Source organism: Onychomys torridus, chromosome 20 (assembly GCF_903995425.1).
Source record: "Onychomys torridus chromosome 20, mOncTor1.1, whole genome shotgun sequence".
NCBI classification, from domain to species: Eukaryota; Metazoa; Chordata; class Mammalia; order Rodentia; family Cricetidae; genus Onychomys; species Onychomys torridus.
Window position 1 is genome coordinate 48,797,845 of NC_050462.1, and position 18,753 is coordinate 48,816,597.

Below are 18,753 nucleotides of genomic sequence, written 5' to 3' on the forward strand. Positions count from 1 at the left end.
TGCCAATGAGACATTTCTAAATAAAGAGTTTACCTGATTAGCAGTTATGCACCTGCTAAACCAAGGCTGTAGCTGAAGCCCACATAAATCTCAAAATTGTAATCAAAGCAATTAATAAACCATTCTGACTTTGAGAGGGCAGTAGCAATCTGTTTCAATGCAGACATAGCAAGATCTTCATACCAGATTAACTGGCAAAAGTACATATGGAGACATTAAAATATACATATCAGGATCATGGGCAGAATTTATACAATAAGTAATAGAACATTTTTAAGGGCAATCTAACCTCTGGAGTAGAGAGTTCAATGTAGAGGGTAGGTTATGTTCAGCCATACCCTGTAGCAGGTAGGGACTGAGGAAAGTTGGGATAACCTGGTAGCCAGGACCAGCTTTGATGTGATGAATAGGCACCTCAGTTACATATGTCTGGGATTTGGAACTTAACATCCCAGCCTTTTTGTTGACAACAGATGAGTGACAAGGGATGTTGAAATCATCCATGATACTTCCTGCTGACACTGGGCTATTCTTGGGAACACTGAAGACTGAAATATTGACCAAGTCCGGACAGAGCAGATTGCTTCATTTGTTGTCCAGGCTTTATAGGACCCTCTGGGACTACGAACAGGCAGGCAGCCTTTAACTGATCAGAAATCTGCTAGAAAAAAACTACAGTAATGGGCAGAAAATGGTGTTAAGGAATTTTAGGGAGTGTACACTTTTCTCTTAGGTGTACATTTGAAATTCCCAGGCCCACAGTCCTGGCAGATGGGATAGGGGTGTCCCAAAACCAGGGAAAGGGGAAGAGGTCCCACCATTGTGTGTTCTAGTATGCCTCTGAAGATGACCTTGCTGTGCAAAGGCTTTACCACACTGATTACATTCATAAGGTTTCTCTCCAGTATGTGTTCTTTTATGGATTTGTAGATAATTGTGATATGCAAAGGCTTTACCACATTGATTACATTTATATGGTTTCTCACCAGTATGTGTTCTTTGATGGATTTGGAGACTCCTGTGACATGCAAAGGCTTTTCCACATTGATTACATTCATAGGGTTTCTCGCCAGTATGTGTTCTTTTATGTATTTGCAGATATGCGGGTTGTGAAAAGGCTATACCACACTGATTACATTCATAGGGTTTCTCTCCAGTATGTGTGCTTTTATGTCTTTGAAGATGACTATGCTGTGCAAAGGCTTTACCACACTGATTACATTCATAGGGTTTCTCTCCAGTATGTGTTCTTTTATGTTTTCGGAGAGTAACAGTACATGCAAAGGCTTTACCACATTGATTACACTCATAGGGTTTTTCACCAGTATGTGTTCTTTTATGGATTTGGAGGTAACTATGACGTGCAAAGGCTTTACCACATTGATTGCATTCATAGGGTTTCTCACCAGTATGTGTTCTTTTATGGATTTGGAGACTACTGTTTGATGCAAAGGCTTTCCCACATTGATTACATCCATAGGGTTTCTCGCCAGTATGTGTTTTTTCATGCATTTGAAGATGACTGGGACCTGGAAAGGCTTTCCCACATTGGTTACATTCATAGGGTTTCTCGCCAGTATGTGTTCTTTTATGGATTTGTAGATAATTGTGATATGCAAAGGCTTTCCCACATTGGTTACATTCATAGGGTTTCTCTCCAGTATGTGTTCTTTTATGGATTTGGAGAACAGAGTGAAGTATAAAGAATTTACCACATTGATTACATTCATATGGTTTCTCTCCAGTATGTGTCCTTTTATGTATTCGGAGACTAGAGTGATGTGTAAAGGCTTTACCACATTGATTACATTCATAGGGTTTCTCTCCAGTATGTGTTCTTTTATGTATTTGGAGAATAGAGTGACGTGTAAAGGCTTTACCACATTGATTACATTCATAGGGTTTCTCTCCAGTATGTTTTCTTTTATGGATTTGGAGATAATTGTGACATACAAAGGCTTTACCACATTGATTGCATTCATAGGGTTTCTCTCCACTATGTGTTCTTTTATGTTTTTGGAGACTACTATTACATGCAAAGGCTTTCCCACATTGACTACATTCATAGGGTTTCTCTCCAGTATGTGCTCTTTTATGTATTTGGAGATACCAGTGTTGTGAAAAGGCTTTACCACATTGATTACATCCATAGGGTTTCTCTTCAGTATGGATTCTTTCATGTCTTTCAAGATGATTATAATATGCATAGGAATTAACACTTTGAGCATATTCAGAAGGATTCTCTCCAGTATGACGTCTTTCATGCCTGCAATGGTAATTGGCACATGTAAAAGCTTTATCACATATGTTACACTGTTAAACATATCTATATGAATTAATTTTACAAATTTTGTCTAATTGTAAAGAGGAATCAGATCTTAAGGTTTTATCACTTTGTTTACACTCTTGTTGTTCCCCTTCATTAAGGGTTATTTTGCATCTTTGAATATACCTGTGATGGTAAGAACTTTTATTATATCACTCACATTTATATCAACTTCTTTTATATGAGAATTTTACATATTTGAATAGAACTGGAAAAACTCAAAGCTTTTCCACACATATTACATTCATAAATTTTCCTATAGTATGAGTCATACTACATTTGCAAAGTGAGCCAGGACAAACAGAAGTATTTACATATTTCTAGTACTCATAGGGCTTTTCTGCAGTGTGAGACGGGAAAAGCAATTACTTGTAAACTTGAATCACATTCAACAAGTCTATTCAAAGTGGATCTACTACATATCTTCTAATTGTTCTGTGAGGGAGAGGGGTTTGTTGTTTCTTTTGACATCCCTATGTGAATATGGCTTGGATACAGGAAAATAACAAATAAAAAGTGTTCACATTACATCCACACAGTTTGACATTCTGTTCCTCAAAGACATATGATATATACATAGGGTTTCTCCACAATGGAACATGAATACAGAACTGGAGTGGATGCATAGCTCTTTGTAGGAAGTTCATTAAAACCTTTTGAGTTCTTTCTATCTTTTTTGTTTATTTGTAGGATCTTTGCAGGGAATACAGTTTCTTAATATATACTTCTGGCTGTGTTGGAACTGATTCCATAAATGAGGCTAGCATTGCACTCAGAAGCAGACTCACCTGCCTCTGCCTTCAGAGTACTGGTATTAAAGGCATGAGCCAGTACACCTGGCTTGCCCATCTCTTTTTGTTTGTTTGTTTTTTGTACAATTGCCTTGATGTGTACTCAGTACTATTGATCTGTTTGCTTATCTCTCTATTTGTATTAATAGGCATTTCTCTAACAAAGTGATATCCCATTTACAAGTGCAGAAGTGACAGAGGTAACCCTCCCATTCAATTTCCTTATAACATGACTTGGTGATTATATTAGAACTTCTGTGTCATGGAATAACACCACTGGGCTCTTGACTCTAACTACCCCTCCTCTGATTAAACTTAGCAAAGTTACAAGTATTTGAGTAACACAATCTTTACTATAGACTATTTGCTTATTAGAAGGTTTTGAACATATACTTATCACCTATTGAATGTGCATACCTTTTGTAATATGAGTGGTATGAAAGTAAATGGATTGAAAATTCTACAGCATAGCTCTCATGAGGCTATGGTTCAAATGGTGATATCTGTTATGGCATTGTTTCCTTGTCCCCTTTCTTAAAATAATGCATTGCAAACACAATTTACTTACTTGACATTGAGGTATGTTATTTTGTGAGAATTTAATAATTATCAATGCACTTTAAGCTGTGCTTATTTACAATGTTGCTTTCTTTAAACCTCCAGACACCTTAAAATTTCTTCTGAAGCACATTTGTATTAGCTTGCATATGAAAATTACCTTCCATGTCTTCTAGAACTTTCACTGTGTTCACCAATATGATGATCTTTCCATTTGTAACCTAAAATATATACCAGAAAATGTATATTATTATAAATTGTGCAAAATTTAAGTTAGTATCTCCAGTAAACCTTAGAACCATGACTGTTTTATTCATATCATCCTTCCTCACTTTCAATCATAATTACAGAAGAGTATCAATAACCAAGAAACATCATCCCTTTATTTTAAAATGTGAAGGAAATTTCAGTCTTACCTATAGCAGTGAGGTTTCTGTAGGTCTCCAACATCACATCTTTGTAGAGACGCTTCTGGGAAGGATCCAGCAAAGCCCACTCTTCCCAAGTGAAGTCAACATGCACATCATCATAGGTCACTGCATTCTAAAATATAGCATACATATATGGGGGAACATCCCACCTCCATTTTTCCTCAGGGTACTCTTGATTGAAATTTAGAAGGGAGAGAAACAGAAAACACAGGAGACCCTCAGGAGGGCCTGGATCCTAATCTATTGGACTCCAACTGTCTCTGCCAAAGGGCTTTTAAAGGAATGCCAAGGGGTGGAGCAAAAGACCTCTCCCTCAGCACTGCCAAGTGCAGACCATCTCAGACACCTGGCACTCAGGCCTGTGGTCCAATCATCCTCTTATGCAGTCCTGCTGGGTAAAGCCACTAGGAAACCTAGGTGGGCTACAACACATATATACAAAAGAAAATGATACTGACAACATTGTAAATGCATACTGCTTTGAAATATAGACATAGTTCTTCTGTTTCTTACACTTATTCCATGACACAGAAGTTCTAATATAATCACCAAGTCATGTTATAAGGAAATTGAATGGGAGGGTTACCTCTGTCATTTCTGCACTTGTAAATGGGATATCACTTTGTTAGAGAAATGCCTATTAATACAAATAGAGAGATAAGCAAACAGATCAATAGTACTGAGTACACATCAAAGCAATTGTACAAAAACCAAACAAACAAAAAGAGATGGGCAAGCCAGGTGTACTGGCTCATGCCTTTAATACCAGTACTCTGGAGGCAGAGGCAGGTGAGTCTGCCTCTGAGTTGAATGCTAGCCTCATTTATGGAATCAGTTCCAACACAGCCAGAAGTATATATTAAGAAACTGTATTCCCTGCAAAGATCCTACAAATAAACAAAAAAGATAGAAAGAACTCAAAAGGTTTTAATGAACTTCCTACAAAGAGCATCCACTCCAGTTCTGTATTCATGTTCCAGAATTGTCTACACCCTTTGGCATTCCTTTAAAAGCCCTTTGGCAGAGACAGTTGAGGTCCAATAGATTAGGATCCAGGCCCTCCTGAGGCTATCCCATGTTTTCTATCTGTTTCTCTCTCCTCTAAATTTCTATCAAGAATTGTCTTTGCTCAAGAAACTAGACATCAAAATAATGAACAATCCAATTAAAAAATGGTCTACAGAGCTAAACAGAGAATTCTCAACAGAAGAATCTCAAATGGCTGGAAGACATTTAAGGAACTGCTCAACATCCTTAGTCACCAGGAAAATGCAAATCAAAACGACTCTGAGATACCATCTTACACTTGTCAGAATGGCTAAGATCAAAAACACTGAAGACAGCTTATGTTGGAGAGAATGTGGAGCAAGGGCAACACTTCTCCACTGTTGTTGGGAGTGCAAACTCATACAGCCACTTGTGAAATTAGTATAGCAGTTTCTTAGAAAATTGGAAATCAATCTTCCTCAAGACCCTGCTATACCACTCTTGGGCATATACCCAAGGAATGCTCAATCATACCACGAGGACACATGCTCAACTATGTTCACAGCAGCATTATTCATAATAGTCAGAACCTGGAAACAAGCTAAATGTCCCTCAACCAAAGAATGCATTAAGAAAATGTGGTACATATACATAATGGAGTATTACTCAGCAGAGAAAAACAATGACATCATAAAATTTGCAGGTAAATGGATGCAACTAGAAAGTATCACACTGAGTGAGGTAAATCAGATGCAGAAGGACAAACATGGTATGTACTCACTCATAAGTAGATACTAGATGTAAAGCAAAGGATAACTTGTAGTTAGAGTTCCCCTGCCTGGCCCAGTCAGGACAAATCTCTCTCACCCACCAGTCCCACAGTCGCTCAGACCCAACCAAGTAAACACACAGAAACTTATATTGCTTACAAACTGTATGGCTGTGGCAGGCTTCTTGTTATCTACTTCTTCTATCTTAAATTAACCCATTTCTGCTTATCTATACTTTGCCACATGGCTTGTGGCTTACCAGTGTCTTTACATGTTGCTTCTCATGGCGGCGGCTGGCGGTCTCTCTCCCCAGCCTTCTACTTCCCAGAATTCTCTTCTCTCTTGTCCCACCTATACTTCCTGCCTGGCCACTGGCCAATCAGCATTTTATTTGTACAGAGCGATATCCACAGCAATAACTAGACTACAACCCACAACTACAGAGAAGCCAGCTAACAAGGAAGACTCAAAGAGATTGGATGCATGGATAACTCTGGGAAGGGGAAATAGATAAAATCTCCATGAGTAAACTAGGGGTGAGGTGGGGCAATGGAGGCTAGGGGATGGGGGATGAGAACATAAGGGAACAGGATGATTGAGCTGTAACAGGGATGGAGTGGGAAAGTAATGAAAGAGATACCATGATAGAGGGAGACATCATAGGGATAGAGAGAAACCAGGTGCTAGAGAAGTTCTCAAGATTCCCCATGGATGATCCTAGCTTGGACAACTAGAAATAGTGGAGAGGGTACCTGGCTTACCCCAGTGATCAGATTGGTGAATACCCTAACGAAAGTCACAGAACTTTTCTCCAGTGACTGATGGAAGCAGATGCAGAGATCCACAGCCAAACACCAGGCAGAGCTCCAGGTTCAAATCAAAGACAGAGAAGAGGGATTATATGAGCAAGTGCATCAGGATCATGATGGGGAAACCTGCAGAGATGACCAAACCAAACTAGTGGGAACTCATGAAAGTTGGATCAATGACTGTGGAGCCTGCATGGGACTGGGCTAGGCCCTCTGTATGGTGAGACAGTTGTGTAGCTTGATCTGCTTGGGGGGGGCCCTAATCCATCCCAGGTGCATGAGTGGGCCATTTGGAACCCACTACCTATAATGGGAGACCTAGTGCAGCCTTGATGCAGGTGGAAGGGCTTGAACTTCCTCTACTGAATGTGCCTCTCCTGGGAGTCCTTGCCTTCTTGTGAGGGAGTGAGTAGGGAGGGAGAATCTGGGAGGTGGGAGGAGAGAAGCGAGAGATCTTTGATTGGTATGTAAAATAAATGGAAATTTTTTCTTAATAAAAAAAATTGTCTTTGGACTTCTGTGACAACCAGGCACCTGTTTGGTGCATATTCATGCATACAGACAAAAGACTCACATTCATTTAAAAAATTCAAAGCAAACACAACAAGCAGGAAGAATGCCACACACCTGCAATCAAATAACTCAGAAGGCTCGGGCAGTATTAGTTTCATGAATACATGCCATCCTGGGAAAAAGAATGATACCCTCTACCAAATTTCAAAATTAAAGATGTTGGTGAAGCTCAGCACAGCAGCACATACTTGACATGTATAAAAGCCTGCATTCCAGGTTCATCACCCAATAATACAGAAACAAAACAAACCCCAGTAATTTTGGCCCACCTTTAATCCCAGCAAAGTCAGGTGGATCTCTAAGTATGAGGCCATTCTAGTCAACAGAGCCACTTGAAAGACAGTCCAGGCTACATAGACAAACCCTGTCTTCAAAAACAAAAACAGTAAAATTTAAAAAACAAACAAACAAACAAACAAAAAACAACAGGCTAGCAAAATGGTTTAGCATTGAACAGCAATTGCTTCAACTGTATCTTATGTGATTTAGGGACAGAGTCTATAATGGTGGTGAAGTCATGACAGCACAAGAAGGAAGCTGGCTGATCAGCTTCAATGACAACACAGTAGACACAAAGAACAAGAAATGGATTGAGGATATTAGATACTCATCTCCCATCCCCAATGAGGAATTTCATCCAGAAAGGCTCCTCCTAATTAAAGCACAAATACCCCCAAAGAGAGCCACCAAGGAGAGACACATGTTCAAATATATCATCTATCTGGGAGGTTTTTCACACAGCTGACTACCTTCTGCCCCAGGTCACTATAGGCTTATGGTCTTCCCATGATGAAAATACGTTAAGCCTAACTTCAATGATCCTCATAGTCTGTAACAACCCCTACACTGTTCAAATGTCCCAAATCTCTTCTGACATTTGAGACAATTGCTTGACTATGACATCTTGTAAAATCAGAAAACAAGTTATATGTTTCCAACATACAATGGCACACAATACAAATTTACATTTCAAAAGAGAGGAATGGGGACATAGTGAGGAAAGATTGTACTAAGACAAGATTGAAACCCAGGAGGGCAAACAACAAACCATGTAGTTCTCTCTCAGACACATGAGGTTTCAGTCTCACAGAGCTTAGATGGCCCTATCTCTGCAACTTCTCACACATCCCTCTTCGGTTCCTTCCATTCCCTATATGCAGCTCTCTGTAGCAGGTATCTCAGAGCTTAACTATTTCAAAATCTTATGATCTCAAAATACAACCCAGGCTTCATATTCACAGCATCATGCAATAAACTATCACAGTCTTCTCACTGGGGCTCTGACTCTGCCAAACACAGATGCCTACAACAGTGCTGAACTGAAACCACAGACTAAGAATCCATGATCTGAAATTTTGCATTTTTCTTGTTTCCACAACCAGTACAACATCAAAGATTCCCCCAAATTTGGCTTCTAAGTTGTGATGGGCCCTGTCATGCTTGGATGAGAGTTGCAGTAGATTTTGTATGAGGTTGCTTCCTGGGACTAGGAATCACTTTGCCTAACCCTTCCATTAATTGAAGATGTAGAAGGATGGATTCTTAACCTTAAGGCATCTTGATTGGTTCCCAATATAGAGCAAGGGCCATCTCTTTAATGGTGGTAAACTCCCTGAAAATTCCTGCTTATGTTCACCACTTGGCTGCCATCTGAAACTACATAGGCATGTTTTTCCCTACAACCTACAAATTTTTATTTATTTCTGCCCCACTTGTTGCTTTTTTCATTGTAGCCCTGAACGAGTCATCAGTAATAGCCATCTAAGAGATTCAATATTCCAGCTAACAAATCAGTCCATTATTTTTTAATTCCTCAGTATTCAATTTCTCAGGGCATGGACATAATAGGAATTCATCATGGAGTCTATTTCCCACTGATATTCTATAACATGGACCTCTACTGTCTTCATTACTCTCAACACTCAAGTCCTACAAGAGCAGTTTATTAAGCTCTGGGTAGAGCTTTCTATCACCTTTGCCATTCAACATCGTAATATCTTCCATATTCCTCCAAAAGATAACATTCCCAGGTTCTTCCCAGCAACAGAATCACTTTTTGTGTGCCATTTTGTTCTAACTTGGTTCTCTGGTGCTATGATTAAATTCTCTAAATAAAGCATCCCAGGTACTGAGTAGGTTTATTTGGCTGATTCAGTCAGATCACAATCCATCATCATGAGAGCTTATGATAGAAACTCAAACTAGCAACTGCTGGTGACCATATCAGAGATGCAGCAGATGTCAGTCCACCAAATGAAAAGTCTCTAATGGATCAGTGTCATTTTAGGCAAAGGCACAAAATTACAGACTCCAAAATATCTTTTGTTTGTGCTGTACCTTTGCTGTCTGATATGATGTATATGGTGTGGGAAACACCCCACTGTGTATATTATACTGTGTTTATCTCATAAATACATTCCATATTGGGCATCTATATCTGTTTATTGTCAGGAAGATTTCTCCTTAAGCTATATAATTGATGAATAGAAAGAATACTAGGATATGTTTCATAACTAGGCCTATTGTTCCATGAAGACCGTGAGATCCTTAGGACCTGCTTTTTAATCACAGTTTGGATTGACATAGGGAAATACTTATTTTTCCCCAGCTGCCAGGAGAACTGTATACTATGAACTGACATAAAGCTTCAAAGTATGTTTAGACTAGACCAGGTACCTTACTGATGGTTTTTAAAGGAAAACCACTGCCAGGAAAAGCAGGCTAGTTCACAGGGACTTAATAGTCAGATGTTTAATTTGTTGATCCAAGGTTAAAGGTGTAAAGCAATCTAATTGCTGTTCCAGCCTCTCTGACTTCACAGCCCTGAAAGAGTTGCAAGTTTCCTTTTTTAGGGTCTAAAGTTACACACAAGACAGAAAAATATATTTTAAGATTTAAAATGCTTTTAGTGTCACTAAGCCTTAGAGAATGTTGTAGTGAGCTCATATTAAAAGAATTAAGATAAACCTGAATTCCAACCAAAGCATTTATGACACAGCTCTCTCTGTAAACACTCTAAGTCTGAGAAAGCCCAGCATTTCCATTAATCACAAAATGTTAGTTTAAAATGTTAATTACACTCAGAAATATAAGATGCAGTATAAGATTTCCTTGTTTCTCTTAGACTCCTAAGGAGTTTAGTAACTCTTAAAAACCTTTATAAGATTATCTCTTTAGGTAGATAAGAAAATGACTGGTTCTTTCTTTGCAGCTACAGCTGCAAGGTTATAGCTCACCAATTAGGAAGCTGAGATTTATTGCATGTGTGTTGTTGGGAGGACTCTGTCTTTCACCATTTACTTAAATGGAATGTGACCTTAAAATGTAACTCCTATATTCAACATGAAATATTCTGTTGGGGATATATGGCTATGAAGAACAAAGAGATTTGGAGCCAACATGAGAGAATAAATAAAAGTAACCACCAAGAAAATAAGTGTGAGTGTGTATGTCTCCTAAATCCACAGATGGAAAAAAGTCTAACTTTTGCAATACAGTGGCTTCTCTTTGAGCCCTGCCTCCAGCATAGGGCTGGTTGCCTAAGACTGCAATATACAACTGAAGGCAAAAAGCATGGGAAACTTTATTTCCTGGCTTTCTCTATTACTTGGATCATTGTATCATATTCTGTATAACAGCCTGGTCTACTTTCTTAGGGATATTGTCACCCTCAGTGGAAGGGCCTTCACATATCAATCATCAATAAAATACTCTCTCAAAGACATAGCAATCAGCCATTCTGATGGGGGCACATCCTCAAATGACGTTCCATCAGATGACTATAGGCTCTGACATGTTGACACCTGGAACTAACTAGGACATAGAGACAGTAACATATAGAAAGTTTTTTTAAAAATGTATAATTACATCAATAACTTAGATAGAGTGCAAATACTGATGATGGTAACAACTGGAAAACAGAGACATGCCAAGAAATGAGGAGAGGCAAGCCTCTAAGATCAAGATGAGAAAACTAAAACTGTTTCTCCAAAGAAGTCCCCAAATCAACAAAAGCTCAGGAAACTCATGATATAATATAGTAATTTTTCAGAATACAAAAATAAGTAAAGGTCCATCATTTTTAGAGAAACATCAATAATAGATTATAACTAATAAAGTCACACAGAATAGATGGCACCACTGATAAAAGGAGACACAAAGATAGATCTACAAATTTAACATGGTCCCTTAGACAAGAACTACAAGATTCTCACCAAAATCAAAATTTAAAAAAAAAAATCACTGACCATCACTCCCTCTGTGTGCTCTCCTTTGCCAATAACAGAAAATGGGTAGGGTAAGGAGGGCTGTTCAAACAAAATTAGATAGATTTGCTTGAAACTTTCAGATGTTTCTACACTGTAGAAAATACTTTTGACTACTGAAAGTATCTCATTCTCTTTCCATAAAGAAAAGCATGTCTGTTAGGATTACTTAGAAACCATTTTGTTTCCTATGATTGAAGATAGGATGTAAGTCTGCAACAGAGTGAGGAAATGAAAATGTTTCCAAACCAAATGCAAGATAACAGATTTTAAAATAAACATTGTATGATTTGTATTATATACCTAAAGAAACTTGTTTAGCTCTAATCGCTTTTTAGGTAATAAGTAGTTTTGAAAACAAGTCTATCCTCATTTTTAATGAATGTTGGTGTGTGACAGAGAGAGAGAGAGACAATGTTTTCCATGTGTGTACAGTGGTCACACCACAGAAGAGGGTCTCAGTTTCCCAGGATCTGGAATAGCAGGTGGCTATGAACCTCCCCACTTGACTGTTGGTATATGAACTCAGGTCAACCCAAAGAAGAATACTTGATGAGTGACTTACCCAGCCCACATAGTACTTTTTACCCAATAAACCATAAGTTTTTCATAGATTAACAACAACCAAAACCCCAAATAAGTAAATAAATAAATACTCCCTGGGATTCTGATGAATCACTATTAAGATGTTGGGCATGGGATCAGGTAAGCTGCTCATGGATGTTCCCCTCTGGTTACCAAGAGCCAATATTCAGGGTTGCCTCTAGTACTGTAACAAAACACTAGCTACAGCTTCCTCTCCCCTGTCCATGTCTCCTGTGGATGTTAAAGACCATTCCCACCTGTTCTTTAAATACTAATACTGTTTTTGAAAATTTCTTTGTTGGTGTCTGTGTATTTGTGTGTATGGTGTGTGTATGTGTGTTTGGGTATATATGATATGTGAAGTTTATGTATTTGTGTGTATGTTTGTGCATGTATTTGTGTGTATGTATGTGTTTTTGAGTAGTGTGTGTGTGTGTATTTGTGTGTAGTATGTTTAAGTGCATGTTGAATATGTATTTGTGAATGTGTGTGTGAGAGGTGTGTGCACGTGCATGCTTGCGTGTGTGCGTGTGTGTGTGTGTGTGTGTGTGTGTGTGTGTGTGTGTGTGTGATCTGTGTGTCTGTTTGATGTATGAGTAGAGGTACATACCTCATATGTAGTAGCCAATGGACAACTTTCAGGATTTGGTTCTCTCTACCATGGGTTCCCAGGAACAAGTTTATTGCACTTTTATTGATATTATATTATATTTTATTAATAAGTCAAAGTTATATACACTTTGACCTGATGAGTCATCTGAAGATCTCAAAAATACATGTAAGTAAACTTTATAAAATAATTGCTGGCACCTAATGTCAGTGCAAATATACTGTTTTGTGTGACTGCATTTCAAACATACAAGAACTAACTCAGGTTACCATTGGACCATCTCAGATCATCTTCATGAGTAGGGAGATTTTAGTGCTTAAAATAATTTTATCTAAAGCAAAAGCAACTACAATTACCCAAATCCAGTATATTCACTGGTCTATGCAGCTGTTAATACCAGTTTGAAATTTCTGCAGTGCTAAATATTAGCTAGATGCCTTTGCCACAAGACAAAGTTGAGAATTTAAGATGCATACGAATTATAATACCATCCACAAAAGAGGAAGGTGACAGAGAAGTCCTTAAACTTTAAAATATACAGAATACATGTACTAGCAAATAATACCTCCAGTGTGAAGATTCCACATGATGCCAAGGTGAGAGTTCCTCCTTCTGTGAAACTCTCTAGAGGTGCAGATTATAAATACCCATTTTCTAGGCTCTACATCCTAACTGCTATGATCAGAATAACTCAGATGTAGTTGAGTAATCCTGACCAGCAACCAAGTTTGGTTAGCATTACTCCACACTTCTTGTATTTTTATTATTAAATCACCCACATCAACTCCCCACAATGTATGAATGGCACAATGGATGCGAACAAATGTCCTCAGTCTCCACTGCCTCTGTTATATAGCTCTCACTGACTGAAACTCTTTCCTTTCTAACTCCAAATAAAGCAGTAAACCTAGCTCCTCAGATCTGACACTAACTTTTAACTATTCAAAGGAGTACACAGCATATAACCCCAGCACACAGAAGCTAAGACCAATTGTCCTATGAAGCTTCAATGCTTCCTTGACATCTAAGGGATCATATTGAGAAATACAAAGTAGCCTGAATGCTTCACTGCCTGAGGGAGTGCATCAATCTCTCAGAGACTGGAAGGCACATTGTGCCCCAGGAGCAATGGACTCAAACCTGAAAATCTATGACCTATCTCTCAAGGCAGGTAGGCCAGGTTAAACTCCATGGTTCCCTGCAAAGCCTATTTACCACCAAAATCCTATGATCTTGACCTCTACTGCCTTCCATTACACTCAACATTCTCACCTTCCAGGTCCTACAAGAACAGCTGATTAAGCTTTGTGTCCAGTTTTCTATGGTTTTTGCCATCTAAAGTTCTGGTATCTTCAACATTTCTCCAAACATCAACATTCCAGGCCCTTTGCAGCAACAAAATCACTTTTGAGGTACCATTTTTTTGTTGTTGTTCTAAATTTCTTCTCTGTTGTTGTGATAAATTCTCAAACCAAAAGCAACTCAGGTAATGAACAGGTTTATTTGCTTGATACCTCCAGGTCACAGTTTATCGTTGTGGGAGCTTAGGATAGAAACTCAAGCTAATAACAGAAGGCAAAATATGGGGAAACATTGTTTCTTGGCTTTATCTCTTGCTTTGTCACTGTCTCATGCTCAGATACCTCTCTTGTCCAGTCCAGGACCACTTTCTAAGAGATATTGCCAACTCAATGGAAAAGCCTTCCCACATCAATCATCAATCAACACAACTCTCTCAGACATGACAACCAGACATTCTGATCTAGGCCCACCCTCAGTTGATTTCTCTCAAATGACTCTAGGCTATGTCATGTTGACAGCTGAGGATAATTAGGAAAAAGAGAAAATACTATGGAGGTCTTAAAAATCCAAAGTCAATGTATTAACCATATCAGTTACTTAAGCAGCAAAATCCCAAACATAAAGATAGTAAAACAGACATGCCAGGAAATGGGAAGAGGCAAGCCTCTAAGATCAAGAAGAGAAAACTAAAACTGTCTCACCACAGAAAGTTCCCAAACCAACAAAAACTCAAGGAACTCATAACATAATAAAATTTCTGAATACAGGAATTGGTGAAAGTTCATTTTCCCCAAAATGACATTTTAACTTTGTAGATAAAAAGGATCACATTCTCCTATGATAAAGAAAAGAATATCTGTTAGAATCACTTAGACACCATTTTGTTTCTTATTATTGATGATTGGATGTAAGTCTGCATCAGAGTGAGGAAAGGAAAACTTTTTAAAACAAAATGCAAGATAAAAAATATCTGAAGAAACAATGTACACCTAAAGCAATTTGTTTTACTCTAGTTGTATTATTAAGTCACAAACACTTTTAAAAACAAGTTTATTGCTGTTTTGTGTGTGTGTTGGGGGGGGGTGGTGTTTGTATGTGAGAGAAAATGTCTTACATATGTATACAGGTGGCATACAAAAGAAGAGGGCATCAGATGTTGTGGATCTGGAGTAGTAGGTATGTAAACTCAGACTATCACCAAGAAGAATATGAACAGAGCCACATGCTATGACCCATAGTACAATTTATCCAGTAAACTAAAAATTATCCACAGATTAACAACAATAACAAAGCCAAAATAAATAAAGATGGAAAGAAAAGATCCTTAGGAACATGATGTATCAGTATTAAGATGTTGAGTATGGTAAATATGCATCATAAATTGACATAAAGAGAATTCTACGTCAATGACCAACAATTTATAGCTACTTTCATAGTGAAAATACTCAGAATGCTCAATAAAATAATTAAAAAAATAGTATACAGATTGACACAGTATGACTTCTATACTTACCACAAATCTACAACAATCAAGAATTGTGTACAATAGTTGTGAAAGAATGATGGGAATGGAGAGAAAAGCCAAGAACAATGGCAGAGAAAAATAATCAATTTTTAATCAATAGGCCAAAGGAACCTTACATAGGAAAAGTATGGGCTTGACCAATGTTATCCAACTACCTATGATTGATTCTCTGTGTACAGAAATTAAATAAATGCAGGTTCACAACTTTCACAAAATTAACTCAAAGTGACCCTTAAACTTTATGTTTCTGACCCTCCAGCTAATGATATTTCTCCCAAAGAGAGAGGACTCATGCTCTGGAGGTCTCTGTGGAAATGGAGGTGATCTCCAGCTATGGCTCTGCAGTCCCTCATGCCTCCTGGTGGTTTCTGGTAAACTCAGCCCCACTGATACCCAATCCCAGAATAACCCAAGAATAAATTAAAATCTGTTTCCTGACACATGGAGTATGGCACAAAATGTGGAATCTGCCCCATCTACCTGCCCAACACAGGCACATCCAAAATCTCTGCACATCAGAAACTCCTTTTGTCCCCTGGAACTGAACTTTACTGAATCACTCCATGATGGCTTGTGATAGCAGAAAGTGAAAAGCATTCTAATCATGTATTGCTGAAGGATGATCCAAATCACTATCTTTCTACCAGTTGTTCAACTATTTGTAACATTAATAAGACAAACTTGAACGTGGAATGCAATGGTCAGAACTTACTTCTAGAAACCAGACCTTCAGTTTTTCAATTTGTCTTTCTGCTGTACACCAAAAGAAATGCCTGTGTATGCACAGTGGACACGTATTACAAGCATTACAACCTCCCATAGCCAGGGTGGCAAAGCCTTGTCCTCCCCAGGTGATCCACATCCAGAGAGGCTCAGAGGAAAGTCTTTCACTGCCCAGTTCACCAAATGGACCAAGAGAGCCACAGTCTGCCTCATGGTCCCTCCCAGTCCCAGCAGCTCTGACAGCTCAGCAGAAGTGCTCCTCCTAGTTTGGGGTCACTCACCCCAACACTCACCATGACATGGCTTGTGATCTCCCTCACAGCTCCCTATATAAGAAACAGAGAAGTGTAGAAAGAACCTGCAAGGTACCTCCCACTGATATGCCTGATTGCAAAGCCTTCCCAGAGTTCCACATTAGCTAGGATCACCCAGCTCAGCTTCAGCAGACAGCACAGACCTTCCCAGCTCTGCTTTTCTACCCTACAGACAGAGAGGTGTCTAGTCTGGGAAAATTGTAGTTTAGTAAAACCCTCCATTTGCCCAGAACACTTCCTGCTCCTCTTCCAAGGCACAGGCTCCTATGTGTGCACATTCCATTACATACTGAATGTCCAGTGCAGCCAACCCTTTGCTTCATACCTGGGAGGTCCTTCAACCAAACACAGGTTACATTCAAACAGTAACTGTTGTTAAACAAAAAGAAATCAGGAGTTAGAATACAAAGAAGGGTTTATGGAAGAGTTTGGAGGCAGAAAAGAGATAGTGGAAATAGTGTAATTACAATCTGTGCCCCCCCACCCCTCCCAAAAAATTTTTTTAAAAGTTGAAACAGGCTTTATGTTCATGTGCTCCAGAGACTAGGGATTTGTATTAGAACACACCAAGCACTACTCATGCCATTTCTCTCAAGGTTATCATCTTAAACTTGGAAAACACAGTCATGATAGGCAGGGCCACATCATTTTAATCCAGTTTTTCTATTTAGGTTGAACTGGTGTAACAACAATAATTTGGTTTAATGGTAAGTTCAGTTCTTTATCCAGCTTTTTGATTGTCTGGTCTGTGGACATAGAAATGGCCAGTCGGAACATTTACTGATCATCTAAAATTGATTCTCTAAATACTCTTTGCTAATGTCAACTATTGTCAAAGCAGGAAAACATTCATCCGCGTTCCTGCCCCTCCCTTACCGTGCTGTGACTTCACATGATTTACAGTTCTTCAGTGAATGCAATTCTTACACAGGTCTCACTTCATTTGTAAGTTCACATTAAAATCTAGAGAACTTGGACGATACTCTTTCTCTGGTCCGTTTTTCCTTCCCACAGACCAGTCAAGACCCAGCTTGGAAGAAGAAGCAGTACTGCCTTTCCAGCACTGGGCAGGAGAGGCAGAATTAGGTGTTCAAAGTAATTCTTAATTATATAAAGTTAGGCAAGGCTGAGCTAATGAAGCACTGATGAAAACCAGTGTTTCTAAACATTGCTAATGTTGTTACAGTTAGTTCCTCATGATGTGGTGACCCCTTAACCCATCAATAAAATTATTTTCACTGCTACTTCATAACTATAATTTTGCTGTTATGAATTGCAATATAAATATTTGTGTTTTCCAACGGCCAGTTATCTGATAGGGTCATTTGATCTCCAAAAGGGAGCTGTGATCCTCCAGGTTGAGGGCCACTGCTCTAAACCAATATAAATAAATAAATAGCACTTAACAACAACAACAACAAAAAAATAGATTGAAATTCTTAAACCAAAAAGAAATATGAAAAAAGGAAACACAGAGATTATAGCAGTAATGCATTTAAAGGAAATGAAATTTTAAAAATGATACCAATAATTGACTTTTTAAAATGATAAAAATAATTGGAAGAACACTTAGCTATACTGACTTTGAGCAGGCACTTCTCTCCTAGAGAGAATGTCCTTAAAAAGACACTGTATGACTTTGTTCCATAGCCACTAAGGACTGTTAGCTCACACCTAGTCTAAGGACAGCGGCCCCCACTCTCCCTGGCTGGCCACTCCACCCCTCCTGGGGACAGCCGTTCCCGCTCACCCTGGCCGGCCACTCCACCTCTCCTGGGGACAGCGGCCCCCACTCTCCATGGCCGGCCACTCCTCCCCGTCCCCACTCTCCCTGGCCGGCCACTCCTCCCCGCCTGGGGACAGCCGCCCCTCGCTCGTCTTGGCCCACCATTCTTCCCCATCTGTGGAGAGCAACCACTCGCTCACCATGGTGGGGCTACCCAGCTGACCCAGCTCTCCACACAATCCAGCCCAAGGTGCAGCGCAAGCGGCAACTTCCGACTTCCTCACAGGAGCTAGCCTGTAAGCCTGGCTCCCGGAAGGACCCTCCCATCTGACTGGCAGGTCCGCTGGAAGCTCTGATTGGCTAGTGAGACCCGAGTGACAGGACCAGGTGACAGAAGGGGCACAGCGCAGAGGTTCCCAGCCCTGGCTTCCAATCTAAGGACAGACCTATTCCAGATT

The 18,753-nt window shown here is 39.2% G+C and overlaps 1 protein-coding gene across 1 annotated transcript; it reads right to left on the reverse strand.

Annotated features, from left to right (window-relative positions):
* Positions 1–444: 444 nt before the first annotated feature.
* LOC118571040 (zinc finger protein 431-like) lies at positions 445–18,576 on the reverse strand. Its single transcript, XM_036169923.1, has 4 exons — positions 18,496–18,576; positions 4,092–4,218; positions 3,836–3,896; positions 445–2,266 (listed from the first exon to the last, which is right to left on the reverse strand). The coding sequence occupies exons 1-4, from the start codon at positions 18,496–18,498 to the stop codon at positions 730–732; spliced, it is 1,728 nt and encodes a 575-aa protein (XP_036025816.1). The 5' UTR covers positions 18,499–18,576; the 3' UTR covers positions 445–729.
* Between the last annotated feature and the right edge of the window lie 177 nt (positions 18,577–18,753).